This window comes from Chlamydotis macqueenii, chromosome 15 (genome assembly GCF_036417535.1).
Source record: "Chlamydotis macqueenii isolate bChlMac1 chromosome 15, bChlMac1.mat, whole genome shotgun sequence".
NCBI lineage: Eukaryota > Metazoa > Chordata > Aves > Otidiformes > Otididae > Chlamydotis > Chlamydotis macqueenii.
In genome coordinates, this window is record NC_141570.1 from 10,090,774 (window position 1) to 10,113,239 (window position 22,466).

The 22,466-nt window shown below is 41.4% G+C and overlaps 1 protein-coding gene across 11 annotated transcripts in view; it reads right to left on the minus strand.

Moving 5' to 3' along the window:
• Positions 1-22,466, minus strand: part of LOC104486811 (ATP binding cassette subfamily C member 1 (ABCC1 blood group)) — a 73,303-nt gene that overhangs the window by 18,786 nt on the left and 32,051 nt on the right. For all 11 annotated transcript variants that reach the window (XR_015260254.1, XR_015260255.1, XM_086760223.1 and 8 more), the window contains 15 exons: positions 22,300-22,387; positions 20,798-20,867; positions 19,771-19,897; positions 18,425-18,601; positions 17,175-17,342; positions 16,626-16,803; positions 9,618-9,702; positions 8,165-8,303; positions 7,092-7,299; positions 5,910-6,220; positions 4,844-5,043; positions 4,233-4,359; positions 3,747-3,848; positions 2,569-2,715; positions 287-445 (listed from right to left, as the gene is read on the minus strand). Coding sequence is in view for 9 of the 11 variants with exons in the window: in XM_086760223.1 (XP_086616349.1) it covers positions 287-445; positions 2,569-2,715; positions 3,747-3,848; positions 4,233-4,359; positions 4,844-5,043; positions 5,910-6,220; positions 7,092-7,299; positions 8,165-8,303; positions 9,618-9,702; positions 16,626-16,803; positions 17,175-17,342; positions 18,425-18,601; positions 19,771-19,897; positions 20,798-20,867; positions 22,300-22,387 (2,286 nt within the window). In the remaining 2 variants the exon portion in view is untranslated. The remainder of the gene's footprint in view (positions 1-286; positions 446-2,568; positions 2,716-3,746; positions 3,849-4,232; positions 4,360-4,843; positions 5,044-5,909; positions 6,221-7,091; positions 7,300-8,164; positions 8,304-9,617; positions 9,703-16,625; positions 16,804-17,174; positions 17,343-18,424; positions 18,602-19,770; positions 19,898-20,797; positions 20,868-22,299; positions 22,388-22,466) is intronic.

Below are 22,466 nucleotides of genomic sequence, written 5' to 3' on the forward strand. Positions count from 1 at the left end.
CAAGTGATCAGTGTGAGGTGCTGACAAAGTCCATGAGTCCAAAGGCCAAGGTTTTATTTCCACATCACAACTTGGCCATAACCAAGCTCCCACTTGTTACACAGCACAAGCAAATTAAAGTCAGTATAGGAAAAAGGGTTGGTTTCAAGCCTATGAAAGAGCATGCTGAAATGACTCAATTTCATAGCTATAGATCTGAAAAGGAATAAATATGTTCTCCCCAGTATACTACAGAAACTGCATTGTTACAAAATGAGTTCTGGTAATGGCAGGACTTCGCACCTACCTGAGGGATGATGGTGATCTTAAACCGCAAGTCATGGAGCCCTATCTTTGCAATATTAATTCCATCAATAATAATTTCTCCTTCAGCTGCTTCATTAATCCGAAACAAACCTAAAGTAAGGGAGGATTTTCCAGCTCCCGTTCTTCCAACTATTCCAATCTGTTGGGAAGAAATACAGGAACAGCTTACTCCAGGGAAGAGTTAAAGCACTTCCAAACATCTACCTGAATTGACACATTTTCAGAAGGTTGTCATATTTGCCAGGCTCTCAATACCCTAAAACACCATAACAAATTGAGGCTGATCGAATGGGAAGAAAAATCACAGGATATGAAAACACAAGTCACATTTTGCAATCCAGTCACGGAAGTTTTCAGTTTTTCTAGAAAGGCCAAGGTTTCCCTAATTGTTTGCTTGGTTCATGCTTCACAGTTATAATTGCTGACTTGACATTTATCTTGTTTGAATTTATAGCAAAAATATACCAAAAGCACTCAGTTTCATACTGGTTTTGCTTCCTAGTTAGACTTAAGTCTTCACTAATACTTAAAAAAAAAAAAAATAAATAGAAAAGAACGGTACTTTGGTTCGTTGATATATCTCTTGACACGTGCCCTTTCTAGCCACTCTTGAGGCAGTATTCTAACCAAATTTGTAGGTAGAAAGCATGCACTCAGGAAAAAAGCAAATGTCTAACTGGATATCACGAGCAAGGAAGCCAAATAGTAGACCTGTCTTGCAGCTACCTTTTATGCTGCCGTGCAATATCACACTATTATTAGACATCAGAGAATCCACAAAGGACTGAGGCAGGACGCATGTGAGAGCTTATGCGAGGAAGCAGTAGGAGAAACACACACACATCAGTTTGGCCAGATTCAGATAATCTGCTCTGGAGTCACATTTTTTCCTGCAGAGGGTCTCACCTTGCAACTTCTGCCTCGCTAGATCAGGGCGTCCCCCCCGCTCTTAGTAACTCATTTTCTTGAGACTATAACTAACTTAATCTCTCTGCAACCTGTACTCTTCTTGCTTACACCAAACAAATTAGCAAAATTCCCTGGGAATTTTCCTTATGAAACCAGACCAAAAGATACTTGACAAATCCACATAGTAGTGTATCTTTGTCCCATGTCACAGAACACACCTTGAAAAGGTTAAGAGCCTACATCTGCCAGTTACAGAATCATAGAACGGTCTGGGTTGGAAGGGACCTTTAAAGGTCACCCAGTTCCAACCCCCCTGCCACGTGCAGTGACACCTTCTGCTAGACCAGGTCACTCAAAGCCCCATCCAACCTGGCCTTGAACATTTTCAGGGATGGGGCATCCACAACTTCTCTGGGCAACCTGGTCCAGTGCCTCACCACCCTCACAGTGAATATTTTCTTCCTTACATCTGATCTAAATCTACCCTCTTCCACTTTAAAGCCATTACCCCTTGTCCTATCACTACATGCCCTTGCCAAAAGTCTCTACTTTTCCTGTAGGCCCCCTTGAGGTACTGGAAGATCGCAATAAAGGTCTCCAGGAGCCTTCTCTTCTCCAGGCTGAACAGCCCCAACTCTCTCAGCCTGTCCTCACAGGAAAGGTGCTCCAGCCCTCTTACCATCTTTGTGGCCCTCCTCTGGACTCACTCCAACTGATCCATGTCCTTCTTATGCTGGGAACTCCAGAACTGGACATAGTACTCACCAGGTGGGGTCTCATGAGAGCAGAACAGAGGAGAACCACCTCCCTTGACCCACTGGCCACACTCCTCTTGACGCAGCCCAGGACGCAGTTGGCTTTCTGGGCTGCAAGGGCGCACTGCCTGCTCACGTTGAGCTTCTCATCCACCAGCACTCCCAAGTCCCTCTCCTCAGGGCTGCTCTCAACCCATTCTCCACCCAGCCTGTATTTGTGCCTGGGATTGCCCCAACTCATGAGCAGGACCTTGCACTTGGCCTGGTTGAACTTCATGAGGTTGGCACGGGCCCACCTCTCCAGCCTGTCAAGGTCCCTCTGGATGGCATCCCTCTCCTCCAGCGTGTCGACGGCACCACACAGCTTGGTGTCATTAGCAAACGTGCTAAGAGTGCACTCCATTCCACTGTCCATGTCACCAATAGAAATGTTAAACAGCACTGGTCCCAATACCAACTCCAGCTACAGGACGACTAATTCTACGGAAGCTCTTCTAGTTCTTAAGGACCCCAGCAACACTACAGAACAGGATTAGACCTCTCTTTGGCTTATGCATGCAGACTTAGTTACGTTCTACCATACATTCAGATTCATTACCTTCTCTCCCCCATTTATGGTAACATTTATGTTTTTCAGAACCAAATCCAAGTCTTCCCGGTAACGTAAACCATAGCCTCGAAACTCAATCTTCCCTTCCTCAGGCCACGTACTCGCTGGGGCAGTTTGTTCAATACTCCATTCAGCCTGAAAGAACCACACAAACATATCTGATCAGTTCCTCTTTCAACCAGACATGGACTCAAGGAAAGCAATTAAGAAAAATCCTTGTTAGTGTGTAATTTGCAAAACAAACTGTGATGGTGATGAGAAAAGAGGGAAAGAGCTGCCCCAAGACAGACTAGATGGTATATGTAGCCAAGGGCTTTCCTATCACAAGCCCTACTTGCTGAATAAACTTTCCTCTTACAAATGACACAATCACACAGGCAGCCCATATTCAGATAACCTGCTTGTACACCCCCACCACAGTAAGGAAACCATTGGGGAAGCCAGACATGCAACTAGAAAGAGTTTAACTGAGACATAAGCCCTGAAAGATTAACAAGCTGGTAAAATAAACAGCTGCTACCTCAGTCTCCCACAGAGGTGGGAGAGGAGAGACCACACTCCACTACATTCACTTCCAGTACAGAACAAAAAGGCTTTTAACTGTATAAACTTTGGTCTGCTACTAGAACCTGAGAAAAAATTCTAGGAAGGATCCTCATAAGGTTTGACTGCAAAAATAGTGGCTCAAGTCAGGTTCAAGCGACAGCATGGCAAAGAGAAGCCCTGGGGAGCGGGACTCTGTTCCGTAGCCAAAAGAGGCACAACTGCAGATGAGTTTTTAGGCGATCTGAATCAAAACAAAAGAAGTAAGTCCTCTTTACTCCCCTCACTGAGAGCAAAAAGAGAAACACAAATAAAAAAAACAATGTTTAAGCACTTAGGAAACCAAAACATTTGTACACCTCTAGGGCTTAGCCCACGGTAGAACAGCACATTTCCTAAATAATACTGTAAATATCAGTGGATACACCTCAAAAGCACCCACAGGAACAACCCGCTAAGACACAGCCTGTCCTAGAGGGAGGGCGCTGACAGCACTAAGCTCTATCCCATCCCTCAGCTCAGAGGACGTGCCCAGTTGCACGCTCCAACCCATTCAGCCAGGCTGTGGGCAAGACCTCAGAACAGGGCAGACTTCTACAGGTGTGGCTGACAACTCAGTGTACCTCCTTCTCCATTTCAGCGTATTCTTTGACTCTTTCTACAGCAACAATGTTGTTTTCCAGCTCAGATGACATGCGGACTAGCCAGTTCAAATATGCTGTAACCTGCAAGGAGAAAACAAGTCTAGAAGAAGTTTACACTAAATATGTTACCTGCAATAAATAAAAAATACAAACCAACAAAAGCAGTGCAAGTTCATGGAATGCATAAACACAGACAAGACCTTGGCTAATCAGTGCTGGACAGGAGAAAAGTTCAGATGCCTTTAATATGTAGCGGATGAGTCGTCTTAGCCACACCCCTCACGCAGGCAAGGCACAGAAAGAGCTTCCCAGCATCTTTCCAGATGCTATTTAGAGGTATTATTCTCTTCCTGTGTTCCTTATATTAGTTTTCCCTCCAAAGCCGTAGCAAGGTTCTGACTTTCTGATGCAGTCTTGCAATTCAGAGCTTGTCTTTTTTTTTAAAAAAAGAAAAGGTAAAATTACCTGCAATGAGTAGGATACCGAGAGGCCAACCAGTCCTGCACTGAGTTTGTTGCGTGAAATCACAGCAAACAATGCTGCAAAGAGGACAATACAGTTCCCCACGAACTCCAGACGGATAGCCAGCCACCTGCAAGAGAGAAAAACAAAATGCGTATTTCCAGTAATTCACCCAAAGAGAATGCAGCCAACAAATGTTCTGTCACACATCTGATTTTGATAAGATTAATAATATGGCATCTGCATACTGCAAGATATTTGAGGTTCTGCTCCAGTAGCATGCAAACCTTGAGGCATCCAAAATTAATAAACATTTCAGGTGTATATATTCCCGTCTTAGTTCAGAAAGCAGTTGTGATTAACATTTGGATCAGTTAATCAAAACTTTTAAAAAAAATATTACCCAGAAGCAAGGCAGAAACAAAAAAAAAAAATTCAGAAGTAATCTTAATTCCATCACAGAAGTTTAAGCAAAACTTCTGTAGAACAAATAAGTCCATATAGAATTCTCTACCCTGGACAAGTATGCTAAGAGCTGTGATTGGTAAGGAGCACAGGCAGCAGAACCATGCCCTCCCTATATAACTGCCTTTCAATATTTCAACCCCACTTACCTGTTTGCAACAATGCTTGGATAATAAGCTTTCTGATTTTCATCCACTTTTATGTCATTTTGCTTTATGAAACGTTTCTGCTCCTCAAAGGCTCGAATGACACTGACTCCCAGGAGGGTCTCATTGAAGTGAGAATATACAGGGGAACGACTGACAGACTCAAGGCGTCTGAGTTGGCGAGAAGTGGCCACGTAAAATCTCTGCAAATCAGAGTATGAGAATTATGGTTACATCCAGACTGTGTTGGCAAAGACAAAGGGAATCATAAGAGAGTTCCCTACCATTTGGGCTGTTACAGATGTTCAACTTACACATGGGAATACAAGCTTTCTCCAACACTTTTAGGCCTAAAAGGACCATTACATACGCTCTGCTGCCTTTTAAACAACTGCCAATCAAGCCATCTTACGCAATAGCTATTCTCTCCTTTTTCTCTTCTCTGTAAGCTTAGTTCAACAGTATAAAACATACACATCACTGGCTCTAAGGTTTACGAATGGAGCCTTATACATTCACTAATTCAAGGGTCAAAGGCAAAACTCAGCTTATTCTCTCTGATCTGTACTGGCTCTACTACATTTCTAAGAGTAAAGCAAGAGTGCAGCAAGCACACCCTGCCTAAACAAGACAGGAGTGAAAGGCTGCAATAATTTCTCGTGCTCTGTAAACAATACTCTGGCAAAGCAGGCACATCAGCAATGTACACATATCCCTCTAAATGTTACTCTCTTGTTTGGAAGCAAGTTTTAGAAAAGCCCATACATTTTCCGTATTTGGTCTTCAAGTAACAAGCTATACAAACTTTGTCTCATAATCTAATGTTATTTTTATAAAGTCTGTTTCAGTATTAAAGGATTACCTTATGCACAACAGTCATTGTACACTTGACAAAGGAAGGAAATGCTCTGTTAACTTAGGCTAATCAACAAACCATGCAAAGCACGGTCAGTCAAGCATGATTCAAGTCAAACACATTAAAATCCATCCTAGTGCAGAGTGAGAACTGTCTTAAATAACAAAGGATGAGTGACTGTAGGTCCTGGTGCCCCCAAGTAACACTCCTTACCTGCACAAACAAGTAGAGAAGTCCTAGGGGTGGAATAGTGACAGCAGCTATAGGTGTGGCCAGTAGAATGATAATACAAGCCCCAATCACATTAAACGTCGAGCCCATGAACATCTTAAGGATTGGTGGAATAGCAGAGTCAATGGTATCTATCTCCTTAGAGAAACGGTTCACCAGATTTCCACTGGGTGTTCGTTCAAAGAAACTCATTGGAGACCTGAGGACATTGTGCAGCAGGTCGAGGTGCAGGTGTCGTGAAGCAAATATTCCCCCTATTGACACAGCCATCGAGTAGCCAAACACAGCAATACCTAGAAAAGAAGACTTGTTCTTAACTGCTTCCACCTCTCACACAAAACATTTTCCTTCATTTTGTCATCACTTAGCATTAGCAGGTCTCTAGTACTACAATCCTGAGAACTGGGGTTCACTACAGGTAGACTCATCAACTATTCCAAGTAATTAAAAAAAAAAATGTATCAGTGAAAACACCACACTTCTCTCACAGCAGAAGTTGTTTCTCCATTACAAAATGTTGTGTAGTGTTCAAGCGCTTTTCTTGAGTAAAAACCACTGAATTTTAAGGTGGCATTTAGTTTTTATTGCAGGATTTTTATGGCAATTCTTAAGTGGGATACTTGGGGGTGTTAGGTTTCACAGCAAACAAACTTTGATCACAAAGACGACACATAAAAAGCCAGTGAGCTGGCCTCCCTGTGGTGCCTCAGATGGACCCTCAACCAGAGGAAACATCAGCCTGCACGGCTCAGCCAGGCTGTGGCTGCAAGGGAGGCAGCACAGCCATGGCCTCCTGTGACAAACTGTCCTGCAAACCAGACTAGCCTGGTTCATTTACAGGCCAAGGAGTCATTTCCTGAGTCAGACATTTTGTCACCAACTGCCAGCCCCTGTAAATCACTTTCATTCTTGTTTTGTACAAATGAAAGAAAACCATATTCACTAACTGAATAGTTTTATATCTTAGTTTGCCCCCCCCTCAAGTTTTTCATCTCTCTACTAAGGTTAAAAAAAAAAACAAAAACAAAAAAAACAAAAACAAAAACAAAAAACCACACTCAAATCCATAGCAAACTGGTGCTGTGGTTCTGGGGATACAAGATCACCAAAAAGCATTAAACATTCCGAACCAGCTAATTGTAAAATAGGTAAGACCAAGCAAACCTTGAGAAACTCCCAGTGCTCCATACACTCCCAGTCTGACGTCTGTGTACTGTTGTGTCCCATTGACAACAGGATCATCTGTCCATAAACTCAGCCAGTAGTTGGAAGCCAGGGAGGCTATATGATTACAGATAAAGAGGAAAACGCCCAAGAAAGAGAGAAAGAGTCCAATTGCTTTCATGTAGTCCCAGTACACTGTTGCTTTTACCTGAAGACAGAAGGGGAAAAAATAAAAAATAAAAACAAAAACAACAACAACAACAAAAACCCACAGAAAAACCCCAAAACACCACCATTCATTTTGAAGATTATGTTTCAAAAACAGCAATTCCCCCTGCATCAGCCTATAAAAACAGAACAGTTGCACTCTAGAGAGTCACTGCTTGGGAACACAAGCTGCAAAGTATTCTATGGAGACGTGCCAAACCCAACATCCCTCCAGGGCAAGCACACACCATCTTTCTCTTGTCTTCCAAGGGAAGGGAATAGTAGGGAGAGAGAAGTCTGAAGTTACACAGAGCATCAGTGGCAGAGCCAAAAATTTCACTGACAGGGTTCCAGGTTTTGGCTCTCTCTTTTTACCACAAGATTATATAGCCTTGAATTAAATCCTTGCTCCGCATGGCTTGTATCCTTCAATCTATCTTTAACCATAGGATTCAGGCAACACTGCTAAGAGGTGTAACTGCCATTTTCCCAGGAACTTCACTCTCAGGTTTCTCAGAAAGCCCTGGGTATCCTGGGATTAGATACTTGTGTCTACAGTGGAAACTTGGCTTAAATTCATCTGAGTCAATTCCAGCTCCTTACGCTGAAGGGCAGATTTCATTTAGTCACCTAATTTGTCACAACCCCTCTCCAAGGGATAGCTGCAAGGTTTTAATTTCTTCAGCTTTGATATGGTAAGGCTCATCATTTTAAACAAAAGTTTTGGTGTCAGCACACAAATAGCAAGTCCAAGAAACCATTCAGACCTTTCTGGACCACATGGTCTTGGGAAGCTACTTTCTATTGAATCCTGTGGATTTTTCTGAAATTGAAAGAGTGCAGGAAGCAGGAACGGGAGACCTTACCCGCCCGGTCTTCGCTGTGTCAGCCTCTGTCAGTTTCCAAGAATTCTTTTCAGCAAGTGGCTTCTCCAGCTCTGCTGTGCTGCTCTGGTGCTGTGACTTCCCCGTGTCTCTGCTGTATGTTGAAGAGTTACTGAGCTGCCTGTTTGAAGACAAATTATTTTTGAATCTTAGCACAATACAGGCCAGGTGTTTACTTCATAAATGGACTTAAACAGTCCACAGCTCCAAGTCAGTGGCTTACACTGTTTGGGTGATAATCAATCTCCTAACCAGCCATCATCAGGCCATTGGTTACTAGTGGTTTCCTCCTCCCCTCACAGTATACTCCTAATCCTCCCTGACAGCATTCAGTTCTAAGTATCCATCTTCAGATACAGCCAGTTAAAGAAATCCTGGCTGAGCAATCAAACTCCCAAAATAAAAATGTTTGGTCATCATCAACATCAGCCTTTATAAACCCTATTATAACATGCAGTACAGCTGCTGAAGTGCAAAAAGGGTACCCAAACTGGCATCAAAACAGGCAATTGTACTCCCAGGCACTCAACAGCTGCCAGAAATACAGTATCTCTAGAGCACCACAAGAATAAGACACAGACTATGAGACCGATTTTGAGAAGGCATAATCAGAGTGACTGCCTTTGGCCTCTCTCAAGCATAACAGTGGCTGTACTAGGTCAGACTAAAGGTCTGCTTACCACTTCATCCCATGTGACAAAAGTCAAATGCAGAAGCCTTGGGTAAAACGTATGAAAGCAGAACGAGCCAATAAATAGATATTTTTCCCTTTTATGCAAGGCAAACCCATGGGATCTCGCTACAACACAACTGTTTCTTCACATGGAAAGAAGAGTAGCACAGAGCTCTGCATGCGCAGACATGCATGTGCAACAGTCTGTATCAGCAACTGAAGCGGAGCCGCAGCCTCACAGGTTCATATGCAAATAGAGAGACTGGGATCCAGGGGCAGCTACTGGGCAGACAGTGTCTGAGCTCAACTAGTGGAGGGATCCAGCCTGTACATGCACATATGATTCTATATATGATATTCTCCATAGTGAATCTCCATCCTGCTCAGCCAGAGATGGGAACAGGAGGCCCCCATTCGGTGCTGTGTTTGTGTGGATGCTCTAAGCGTCTATGATCTGTGTGGCTGGCTACCTATGTACATATGTGATGTGTATGTACACTCTATGAGCCTGTGCCTACTGGGAGAACAACTTCAGCCTTGCTCCTGTTGGACCTGGAGTCATATGGAGGAGCAGTTGTCTCACCTCTCTCAGGCTGCTGGATCCAGCATGACCCATTTTTCCTCTAACAAACAAACCATAAACACCATAAAAACCATAAACACCAAGTTACTGTTTGCCCACAACCGAGTAACAGGATGGAAAAGGGAAAAAAGGGGAAGGAAAAACAAAGACAGACAGACAGAAAGAGAGAGACTACACACCTATGTATCAATTTTCCACTGGCTTCATTTACAAGGACTCCATTTTCTACAAGCTTTCCTTCCTTTCCAGGTGGATTATCTGTATCTGTCAGGGTGGGGGAAGAGGGAGTGGTGAAAAAGTAAGCATGAAAATGGTAACCAAAAAGATACAAAGGTTTAATTTCAATCCTAAATGCCAGGTGCAGTCCTAACATGCAAACAAAGGAGGGAACACAAGTAAGTATTTACATACACTAACAGATAATTGACCAGATAAACGAACAAATCCGTTCAGTTCCACCCCCAACAAGACAAGTTGCCAAGACTGTGAACATTTGTTTTTCTAACAAATGTAGGTCAGTAATATAATTATGAAGACATACTTGATGTTAAAGCATGCAATACCAAGTCACACTGACTCTGTGAAAAAGAAAATAAACAATCCAATCACTACTTTTCAAACCACATCTTTTACACAGTTAACTATAAATTACTTTCATTTTAGAATGCAATGAGAAGTCATTCTTGATGGAGTGAAGCTGTAAGAATAGAAGGCATGTGCTATTAACATTGAGCCTTCCTGCACAATTAAGCAGGAAGCAATATGCAAAAGCTTGGTGTTTTAAGCAACCAGAGGAATCGGATCAATTTAAGCAATAAAACTTTCTATGAATGTCACTTCTTTAAAAAAAAAAAACAAAACAAAAAAACAACAAAACCAAAGTCTTGTGCCACAATATCCCATTTGTAACAAGATGCAGCACAAGACAATTCTCTAAAACACTTCACAAAACCTGCCAGCTTGAAATAAGATTTCTCTGTGCAACGTAATTCAGGATAATACAGCACCGTAAGTAAAACTTCTAAATTCAACTTATGTCATCATTTTCTTAATACAAACTAAATGACTGACTCTGAAGAAAATTAATTGTCAATTAAGTGGAACTCCCCTTTCAAGTATGAAAGTCAATTCAGAATTTATAACAAAAAAAAATAATTTTGCATCTTAAGGGGTTTAATGCAGCAAAACAATTCCACCTGCATCTATTCAAAAGGATATGCGGAAAAAATTTGTGTAGATCTAGAGTTTGAAGTTTTTGTGTTTTTATACTGAAGCAAAATATATGCATAAAACACTTCATCAATACATTAAGTGTGGACTGCTTGAACATAAAGCTGTTCCCTCCTGTGTCTGCAAACTGAACATTGGTTCATTATTCTAAAAACCCAAAGCTAAACTGTTCAGTGTGGTCCAGAAGCAGAAAAAAAGCAGATAATGTGAAAAAGTGAAAAGCTCAATGATTTAGTTCTTATTTTTATCTATACAAATGAGAACAAAGCAGTGAGAATGCTGGTTACTTTAAGCACTTGACGACATTGCGCTTGAAAGGTTCCCATATGAAAATCAGCAAGCATTCCAGCATCATATCACTTCACAGCATCACTGAAGTTCTACACCCACACAAACAAAGTGAAACCACAATAAACCATCTTTCCCTAACAGCTCTTAAATTTGATTTTGTGTTGCGGGCTACAAAGATTTCCTGCTTAAACTGCATTTACCTCTTGAGAACAAAAAATGCTCAAGATTGCCATAGTAAATCTCGCATGTGCATGTAGGGTATAAGCTCGCTAATGAGGGCTCCGTCAAAAAATATGTCCAGAAATCATAAAAGCTGTGACGTACTGAATAAACATATAAAAACAAAAAAGGTCCTTTGGGGCCCAATCCTGAGCGATGCCTCTCTGCTACGCTCGCTGCACTCTGAAGTCCAAGGTGCATCTTCAATGTTTATTTAAAGCTTCCTTGTGGAAGTGTTTGAGATACAGAATTGCTGCTGGTAAGTTATCTACAAGCTGACACACCAGCTGTTGTAGCATCACACAAACAAGTACCATGCAAACCAAACAGATACTTTCTATTGTGCAGACAAAATTCTTCTAACAACAACTCAATCTCTTGTAAATGAACTGCAGCTACTCAAATTACTCCAACACAAGCACTAGTATAAAGCCACACGGCAAAGAAGCAGTTACCTGTTTCCAGAGGTTGAATTGTTCCTTCGAATGAAGGATCTGAGTCTAAAAGTATATATAATTAACTTTTTCCAGAACACACACAACCATTTTCAATCTTTACAAACACAAACGCATCCAAGTAGCACAACCTAAACCACAAAACCATAAATGCCAAAGGCAGGATCAAATTTGCTGAAACAGATCTCTTTTTTCATCCCAAGCCTCACAGTCAAAAAAAGACAACCTTAAAGGAAAGAAAGAAATTTAAATTAGATGGCTACAAGTGAACAATCAAGAAGCTTCCTTTCTTTAAAGACATACACTAAGCAAGAGAGAAGCAAAAAAAGTTGCCTCATATTGACCACAACAGAAAAACCTCGCTATGTACAGGGAACTACTGTACATGTTTTCCCCAGTGGTCGGGAAGAGACTTCATTCAAGAATCTTAACAGCCTCCTTGACCTTAACATTAAAGATGCAAAGCATCATGTTTTCAGAGCGGCAACTTTTGTCCACACGGCTATGCCTCTCCTCCTGCAACTCTGCTGTTCTGCACTGCTTTCGTCATGCAATTGCACTGAGAGAAGAGCAGCTGTGGCAGCACTCCAATCTACTCTGTAGTCCTCAGTCATCATCCTGCATGGGCAGACTAGTAAGAAACAGACACTTCACACATCGAAGCATCTTGATACCCTAACAGCACTCATCTGGAATCAATTTTTGCTTCTGCCATCTGGGACAGAGGCTGCAAATAGCTTTTACTTCAGGGAGAAAGGAAAGAGTTGAATTTTTCTAGAATATAACTGAAAGTAAGAGAAAGTCAGATTATTTTCTGATGCACACAGATGTTTCCTCAATTACCACTCAGGTCCAGACTCCGCAACAACATTTGGAAAAAAAGTCAACACATCTCAATATTTAACTCTTGCCTTCCAAGGAGTCAGAAAGGAGAGATGCACCCAACCATCCCTACAGGCATCATACAAGCCATCTTAACTATCCAGCACTGCTATTAAGCTTAACATAGTCTCACGCTGTTGGCAAAAAACACAGTCACAAAATACAGGTGTGCTGGGCTTCACCAGGAGACAAGTGTTGATCGTGAAGGCACAGTGCTCTTCCTTGCAGATACAAAACCACACTGCACAATGCAGAATTTATTTTTATTATGAAAAATGTGCTATTATCCCTAGTGTATACAAAGCTATTCAGCTTTAAAAATAAATCTAGTATTTTTTTTCTTGCTGTTACAATGAGGAAGCATTTTATACAGAGGCCAACAAAGGCCCTGCAAATCTTACTCCTGTATACCATACTATTTTTCCAGAAAGTAGATTTCTGCTTCGTGCGGGAGAACAGTTGAAATTTGTGGAATTAAGTCCACAAAACTTAAGAAAAAACTCAAAGACATTCAAATTGAATAGCTACAAATGACAGGTCAGAAGCTTCCGTTCAAGATCTCAGGGGAGACCTTACAGCAGCCTTCCAATACTTAAAGGGGGCCTACAGGAAAGATGGGGAGAAACTCTTCAGTAGGGCCTGTTGTGACAGGACAAGGGGTAATGGTTTTAAACTAGGAGGAGGTAGATTTAGATTAGATATTAGGAAAAATTTTTTTACAATGAGGGCGGTGGAACACTGGCACAGGGTGGATGCCCCATCCCTGGAAACATTCAAGGCCAGGCTGGATGAGGCTCTGAGCAACCTGATCTGGTTGGAGATGTCCCTGCTCCTTGCAGGGGGGTTGGACTGGATGGCCTTTAAAGATGCCTTCCAACCCAAACCATTCTGTGACTCTAAGATACACGAGATATGCATATTGTTGAACTAAATGCTACAATGCCCTTTAGCAGTTCTCAGAGTACTTTTACCTGCCTTCCCCTCCAAAACAAAACTAAGTAACCTGTTGTGCTGACAGTTCTCATATAAAAAGTGAACTGAGTGGCGACTGAAAAGTCTATCAATTTTTTATTTGGCTGCTAAGTCACAGAGCCAAATGTTGGGGAGACAGCCATCTGCAGCACAGCCCACACAATGTAAAGCAGACTTAGAATTACTAGTTGTGCTGTACATCCCTAGCCTTCAGGCACTGCAGTCAAGACCAAAGATGAACCAGACAGTTAAAAAATACTTCAACCTTATGGTGCAGCTGCACTGCTGTGGAGCCACTTTCACTCTCCACAAACACTAAAAATAGTTGCAGGCTTTTCAAGGACAAACCAAAGTTTATGCTGAAGTCATTTGGAAAAAACAGCAAAACCCCAACCCCCACACAGGTTAAAACAAAAACTTAACATCTGCTACATCAGTTTGTATGGGAGACAAGGGAAAACAGTCATAAGAAAGGTAATCTTAAAGTAACTATTTGCTATCTGTACAGCAAGACATATTGCAGCAACAGCTACAAGTCTGGACAAGGGAAAGGGGGAGATGCCAAAACAGAAAGGCACTCACAGGAGCCAAGGGCACATCTATGACTCCTGACCCATCTGCACAGGCAGGAATAGTACTGGCATCAGAAAGTGAGCCACACTAAGCGCCAGCGAATGGAACAACTACTAAAAGCAGGAATAATGTGTACGCTTTTTACGCAACTTGGTAGGTTAATTTCACATGTAGTTCCAAGTTACTTTGGAGAAGATTACACAACATAGACACAGTAAGGCATCCATTTCATGTATCTGCCACTGAAAGCAGCGGCGCTGCACGTTGCACTCCCTGTGCCTGAGCAGCTACTGCTGCTGCCCTTGACGCTGCCTTCTGCGTTGAGCAGGATGCTGGAGAAAGAGGAGCTGCCCTCTGAACCACGCCACAGACTCACCTGGGGGCAGATTTCTGGAGTGGACAGTGCTCCCACACGCAGAAGAAACACAGTGAAGCTGCAGGTGGGAAAGGCAGCAGCACAGCACAGAGACACCAGGAATCCCAATGGGAGAAAAGGGCTGGGAGGCAATGGGGAGCAGAGTCACAGCCAAACCTCAAGAGGCTGGGTGAGAGGAGAGGCTTTCCCACCCTTGCAGAAGCAGGATGCATTCCAGCTAGAAAGCATCAATCCAGTTTTCTATTTTGCTTCAGCTTAAGTGTTTTCAGGCTGCCAACATGTAGCTTCAGACATAATGGAGTCTCCCTTTTAAAACAGGTGTGGAGATTCCCTCCAGCTGACTCCCAAAACAGATTACCCTGTGTTTATCCACAAATCTGATTTTTAATAATATTTAGTGATTTTTTTTACACATCTGACAAATATTAATATTACCCCTGTGAAGCAGACAAATAATGCCTCTATTTTTCACTTTTGACGACTGGCAGAACATCAATTCACCAAAACTGAGAAACAAATTTGCTAAAAATAGGCCAACCTCTCTGAATCACCAGGGTCTTACTGAAGAGAAGTGCCTTTTATTAGACAACTGCAAAGTATGGCAAAAGATAAAAGCACTGGCTCACTTTCCAAAAGAATATTCAGTATTTAAATGGAAAAAGTAAAGTGAGTTTAATGTAAAGGACTTCAAAAACTACCCTGCTCTTGGAAAGGGGAGGAGACAAAAGCTAAAAGATCAGGGCTACTAAAGGAGGCAAATCATTGTACAAGTCAACTTGTCAACTTCCTACAGAAGCTCAGAGAAAGTTGATTTGTCTCAGAAGTCTGACTGTGCCCAAACTGGCTACAGGTGTACCTGAAGAAAATACACAGAAATTCGCTTGAATCTGCTTCCATAAAATCTCTTCCCGCAGTGCTTTTCACAGTGGGAGACCCCACCCATACAGCTGTCCACACACAGCATCCACCCAAACCAGTGTCCCAGCCTGCAGTGACAACCAAGACATGTCAAGAGACCTTTCCAAGAGGAGAGCTAGCCTATAGCAGGGCATCCTGACCTCGAGCCTCACCTCAACACATCACCCCCAAATCCAACTCCCTATCAGGGATAGCCGGATACATGAGAGGGAGCCAGGAGAAGATGCTACCTTGCACATCCAGGAAACAAACTCTGCTTGTTCACAGCTTCCAAGGACAATCAGTCTTGCCAGGCTGGACAGATAGAGGGCAGCTTCAGAGAATAAGGCAGACCATCACAGCCCTTATACAAGGAACTTTTGGATTAACATCAGGAGCAGCCCCTTGCCAAAGGCAGCCGTTCAACACCTCTTTAACACTTCACAGCTTCATCAGAGCAGCTAAATGTGGCACCCGTGATGGGCAGCATACGAGGAGTAGACTAAAAAGTGCCTCTCTGCTTTCCCTCTAGGGAATGGGTGAGAACCAAGAGTTTTCCAAATGGAAAACGAACATTCCTTGTTCTGAGAGAGCCTGCTCTGCAGCACTCAGCAGAAGACATTTGCTATCAAACTGGCCCCAAGCACATGCCAACAACTTAACCCCAATCAGCACGGTGCAAGTACCCCCTCATACTTTTTCACATTAGCACACGGAGGAGTGTCATGAAATCACCACAGGCAAACCGTTGAAGAAAACGGGTTGGAGGCAAGAGAATAAGTTCCCTTATTAAAATCCAATAGTGCAATCATCTGCAGGTAAAAAAAAAACAAATAAAAAATCTAAAGTATATTCCTGTATCAGTGCAGCTCTACAGCTGTTTTGTAAAGCAGAAGCAGGAGTCAGGGATGTCAGAAAAATGAGCTGTTCCTTCCCCCTCCTCATCCCACAAGGAATTACCCGCATAAAGATGACACATTCCAATAAGCACATGAAGGGTGTATAAACCTCAGCTGGCCTTTACTTGATCTCACAATCATCTGAATTTTACTCTAAGTGAGAAGAGTTTTACCACAGATCTGCTCCACGTTTTCCTAACTTTTAAGAAAGAATGTGTGTTTGATCTCACAACCTTCAATGGCCTCAAGAAACAAGCACCTCCACCTATAAGCATATCACAAGAAATCGTAATTTATTTAAACTTTCCTTCCACTAGTAATATTTTTCCTTTAATGTAACTGCTCTAGCATGCCACATCAGCTCAGCCCAAGAGAATTTATTTGTAAGCCTACCGCTGTTCTCCATGCTTTGTTCAGTATTAGCATATGTACGAAGAAACTCAGCAAAAGCCCCATCTTGCTCCAGCAGCTCCTGGTAGGAGCCCATCTCAGAGATTTCTCCGTCAGTCATTACCAGAATGGTATCCATTTGAGGCAGATAGTTGATTGCATGGGTTACTAAAAGCCGTGTCTAAAGAGAAAAGAAAAAAAAAAGTTTTTCTAACATCTCAAATTAGTAAATACAATGGTTGAACTACTGCTCTTGCTACTGTGTATAGCATAGTAATAACTATGGACAAGCATGTAGAATTTCTGAGAAAATATACTGTCCTTGTCTTGACTTTTGCATCAAAGAATTCTGAATGACAGAAACCAGAGCACATTTCATTATTAAAGCTCAATGTTTTATAAAAAAGTCTCCTAAAAATCTCCGAAGGATTCTTTCATTTTTCAGATGTTTGAAACAAAAGTCTTGATTACGCAACCTGACAAACTTAGACTCATTTGAACTCAAAGGAAAACAAATCATTCTCTAGAGACAAGTATCTCATTATGACATACTTTATTTTTCAGAATTCCTTTTGGTCCAATAACTTTTTCAAAAATATGTTTCCCAACATGAGAGTCAACAGCTGATAAAGGATCATCAAATAGATAGACATCTGCATTACAGTAAACCGCCCGAGCAAGACTGACTCGCTGTTTCTGTCCTCCAGACAAATTCACACCCTGGGGAAACAAGAAAATATGATCCTTTATTTACAGCTGAAAAAAAAAAAAAAAAAGACATTTTGCTACAGTTTGTGAAAGACAAGTCATAGGTGGCTTATGCAAATTAGAGAAATTTCAATATTGTATGAAACAGATCTCCATCATAAATGATTTCACTACCACGATACCATAAGCAATCACAGTCAAAAATCCTCTTGGAAGGAAGCAAATCTATTAAGTTCTTACTGTCTGTGAGGGGCTAATGGAGGGAAAGAAAAAAAAAAAAAAAAGTGTTTGCTAGCCTTGTAAAGCAATTAACCCAAACTGACCTACCTAACTGTACATTCAGAGGCTACTTTTCTTCTCAGCTGTATTTCTGCAATGCTGCCTCTGATTTAATAAACACCCACTGTTCACGCTCTACAATTTGGTTGGCCCGCTGACCAATAAGGAAGATAAAGTTGCACCCTTTTAATGACTCGGGGGCTGTTAGCTGGCAGCTATGCCCAACCTACCAGGAGGCACAGCACATATCCCTACATATCCCTGGCTTCTGAAGAACATCAGCTTCGCAGAAGGCCAGGCAGGTTACATACATGTACCCTGCTGGCCACGTGGTTAGGGGACACCCAGTCCTGCTCCCATAGCAGAGCACTGCAATATCTGTGCAAGCTTTTAAATCCCACACTCCACATACTTTTGCGACGAAGTGCCAGTGTTTGGGTGGTAGTTCTTTTTCTGGTTTGTTTTTCAGGTTTTTGGAGGGACTGTGGGAGGTGGGGGTTGCTTGCTTGTTTTAAATGAAATGGAAGTGTTCAAAAAATTCTTCTCGTCCTGTTTCCATGCGTTTTTCTGCTCTATAAAGACCACTAAAAATTGTCACTGCAAGATCCTTTTGCATTTGTAACTGAGGACAGGTTTCCTCCCCTTTGAGGCTTAAAGAGAAGAAAAACATACTGTTCAAATCTGCCTCTTATTCTAGAGGATTTCTACTTGGAATGTTTTAAATTCAATACAACTTTAAGATACAGTAGAATAGAAGTCATATGGCCTTAACTACAAGCAATAGCACTGTTAAGGTAGAGTGGGTATTTAAATACCTTTTCTCCTATTTCTGTTTTGTCTCCCGTAGGAAGAATCTCTATATCAGGCAGCAGTGCACAAGCATCAATGACACACTTGTACCGGCTCTCATTCATCTCCCTTCCAAAGATAATGTTGTCTTCCAGAGTTGCATTTTGGACCCAGGCTTGCTGAGGAACGTAGGCTATCGAGCCCTGCAAGAAAAAATGCAGTTCTTTATTCAGTACTTTAGACTAGAAGTTTGCACACAAAGTGAAAGTGCAGCAGGGCTGTGTGAGGCAAACAGTGCTAATGACCTCACAAATTGCCTATAGTCATTTTAAAATGCATGAAGACATTGCTGCCTCCTCAAAAAAGGTTTTAATAATCCTCTCTACAAGTCAGTGTAACAGTGTGTTGGTGGAAAATAAAGGACTTAAAACAAAATACGACTCTCTAATGTAAACTTGGAGGAAACATTTGTTTAGAGAATATGTTTGCACAATTACTGAATGTCAGAAGTCATAATTTATATCTATATGAAAGAACTAAAGCTCTGCATAAAACAATTTAGTGTGGAATGCAAGTATTTAACAAATGCATCCCTGTCAAGAGATTTCAGCAGAAAGTAGGGGAAGTCGTTTTTATATAAAAGTCACTTCAAAGGAAGAGACTGAGCTACTGCAAAGTATTTTGCATTGAAGATTAGTTCTGCCTTCTCTTTCTGCACAAATAATCATTGATTCAGATCTCACCTACTTTATTTTTCCAGAACAATTTTGGAGGTGACCAAATCTGCATTTTTTTAAATGCAACATACTTGTTTCGCTCCTAAAATAATTATCTTTCCATATATTACAGCAGCAGCAAAATCCAAAACAAGGATTCTTTATTTAGTTATTTATTTACTTACTTCCAGGTCATTTTTCCTCTGTGAGCTCTGTGCAACTCTGAGGTCTAAGAAAGTACAAACTACAGCAGCTTTTCCCATGTTTCTGTATCTGGGTGTACCCTCTCTACTTGCAGTTCTCTGATGTCTAAGCAGTTATGAACCAATACTGCTCTTTCTCAAGCTGGAATATGTATGTAGGGTCTCCTTGCCTCATACCTAGCTGCCAACAAGACTCACCAGAATATTTATCTTATAGATCCCCATCACTCTGTCTATTTAAGTAAATCTGAAACCAGATTTAGAAGTTGTTGGGTCAAGGCTTAACAGACAATTACACGGAGTGCAGGGTAAGGCATATCCATGGCTTGCCAGGAAATCAGGCCAAACAACATCTTGAAAGGCTGTCTCTTCCCCTCTTCACACCACTTAGAAATTTAGAATCCCTCTGGCAATACCCACAAATAGCTGAACAATTCTTCAGACACATCACACCTTGACAACTACGTAGCCTTCCTTTTTGTCCATCTCCCCCAGTAATGCAGACAGCAATGAAGACTTTCCACAGCCAACTTGACCAACAACAGCTACCAAGGAGCCTTCAGGAACAGTGAAATTGATGCTGAAATAAAATGCAGATAATTCAGCCTTGCTTGCTGGCACATCCCAGTAGTTAAACAGTCTACTGAACAGCCCATATAAAGCCAGATGCAACCTGAACACCCACTGCAAATGCTGACACAGTACAGAAACTTTTAACTCTTTGAAAATGCAAACCTCTCATTCAGAAAGCATCCAGCTCTTCTTATACTTAGGACACAGCATCCTAACATGTAATTAGTCAAAAGTGGAAGAAAAAAAGAAAAAAAAAAAGGTACTGCGACACAACCAGTCCAATATTTCTCTCAAATATTCTGAGAACGTAAGTGGAAATACCAATGGATGCTTCCCAAACAGCATCCTTGTCCCAAAGAATATGCAGTTTAAGGCCCAAGAAAGAGAAGCCAAAATTAAGGAAGGGGATATGGCACAGGGAAGACATGGCTTGTAGCTGCATCACCCCAGTTACTTTGTTAGTCATACCACATGCAAGGTTCTTCACTGGTTTTCTCCAGCATAGGAATCAAGGTTCAGCAAAATAAGATTTTAAAAGGAAGACTCTGAGAACACAGTGCAAACATGAGAGACTAGGGATAATTACGAGGGGCTAATCTAGCTGCATCCTCTAGATGGAGCTCATCCCATCTGCAGGCCGTAGCAAGAGCTTGACATCTGAGACTTTCTCCTCCCATTGTTTCTCCTGCTACTCCCCTTTATGCATTCCATACATACAACATGCTTTGTAAATTCCTCTAGCTCATGAAGTCTCTGGTTTAAAAAACGATATAGAACAGATGTCATTTTTTCTTCTGTTCCTTTAAGGCAACAAACTTTTCGCATATAGGTTTTATAATTCAAATATAAAACCTTTGCTGCATTTATGATGCAACAAGATTATGGAACGAGGGGTACTACTTCTTACCTGCTCAGTGAAGGAGGATCACTTTTGGACCAGCTAAATGTTGCATTCTTTACAACAATGCTTCCTTCAGCTGACAAAATAAAAAAATGCATATTTATAGCAGTGTCAATGCAAGCAGCTAAATTGTATGCTCTAGTTCATGCCACAAGTCAATTTAAGCACAAACAGGCACAGGTAAAAAGCTACTTTTCCAGTAGAACAACCACCTACTGTTTACTAAAAGCTTGTGTTCTGCTTTTATTGAATTTATCAAGACAACAGAGGTTCTGAGGTAACACTTACTTAATAACCAGGAGGTACGTGAATGTCAACTATACAAAGACCTTGACATACTCAGTTGAATCCTCCTTTATCCAGCAACTCCACTGCAGCATTGCAAAGGCAGTTCAAGAAAGCTGCAGCCTCAATCTGACTTGTGCTTCAACAGAATTATCAGCTAACCTGCCAATTCCGCGCGTGAAGCCAAGTTACTATAAGAATGATAGCGGAAAATAAACCACACTATCAAATGAAATAACTTCGAACAAAAATACTGTTCAGCATAATGTTGCATGGTACTAGCATCTGTAGATTTTTTTACAGTGACAACTCAAAATATATAACTCCTAATTCAACCAAATATGCAATAAATACTTAGCCTAGCTAAATATTTACATTAGTATGCAAGTACAACTCATAATGGACAAAAAACCACCCCACAACTAAAGACTTGTGAGCAATGTATTCATGGTTATCAGCTGAGAAAGGAGAGGAGATATTCCCAAAAGGAAGATAGAGAGAAAAACTTAAGAAAATACAGCAGATGACTGCTTACCAAAAAGCCAAGTGACTAAAATTTTATAGAGCTCAGCTAACCAAGGGAGTGATGGGGATTTCAGTATCTTCATAAAAAGGAAGTAAGAAAAATAATTTAGAAATTACTGACATAGTTAAAAGGGTTTTTTTGCAACAAAAAGGGCATTAATTTTTAAGTAAATCTGCCTTCATGCTTATCTGTCTCCTAAACAGCTCTGTGTAAGCAGACCAGCAACACTGGATACAGCAGAAGTGACGGTGGGAGTAACACTCTGCACAAAACAGAAAGACGCATTTGCCAGAACTTAGCCTTTCTCCTTCAAGGGTGCTGAAGTGTTACACGCTTGTTCTTCTCCAAAACACTGGGTTTTGGCACAGCATTAATTATCATCCTGTTAACTGCCTACAAATTTCAAATGGCTACACTTAAAACAGTCTAACAACTAATTTTTTTAAGGTGCCATCTATATCTGGATGCAACCATTCCATAGTTTGGACACAGGAGCTGGGCAGAAGAAAGAAATTACCTGAGAAGGTGGTAGAAGCTTTACATAATTTTCATTTTACAAACTCCCTTCTCTGCCTTCTGGCTAAAATTTATCAGTGAAATCCACCAAAATGCAGTAAGTGTTACAGAAAGTAAAAGAAACACTGCAAAGCCACCTAAAACCTGCACGCACTGATTTTCAACAGGAAAATAAACTCACCCTCTGTGATGGGACCTCTGATTATGCTGTCTGGATCTAACTCTTCATGAGACAGGAACACCCTAAGGCGCTTCAAGGAGACACTGGCCTGCATGGGAAAGGGATGCAAAACTCTTATACTCTGCTCATTATATTTAAGAGCTCGTTGTTTTGCACCACATACACAT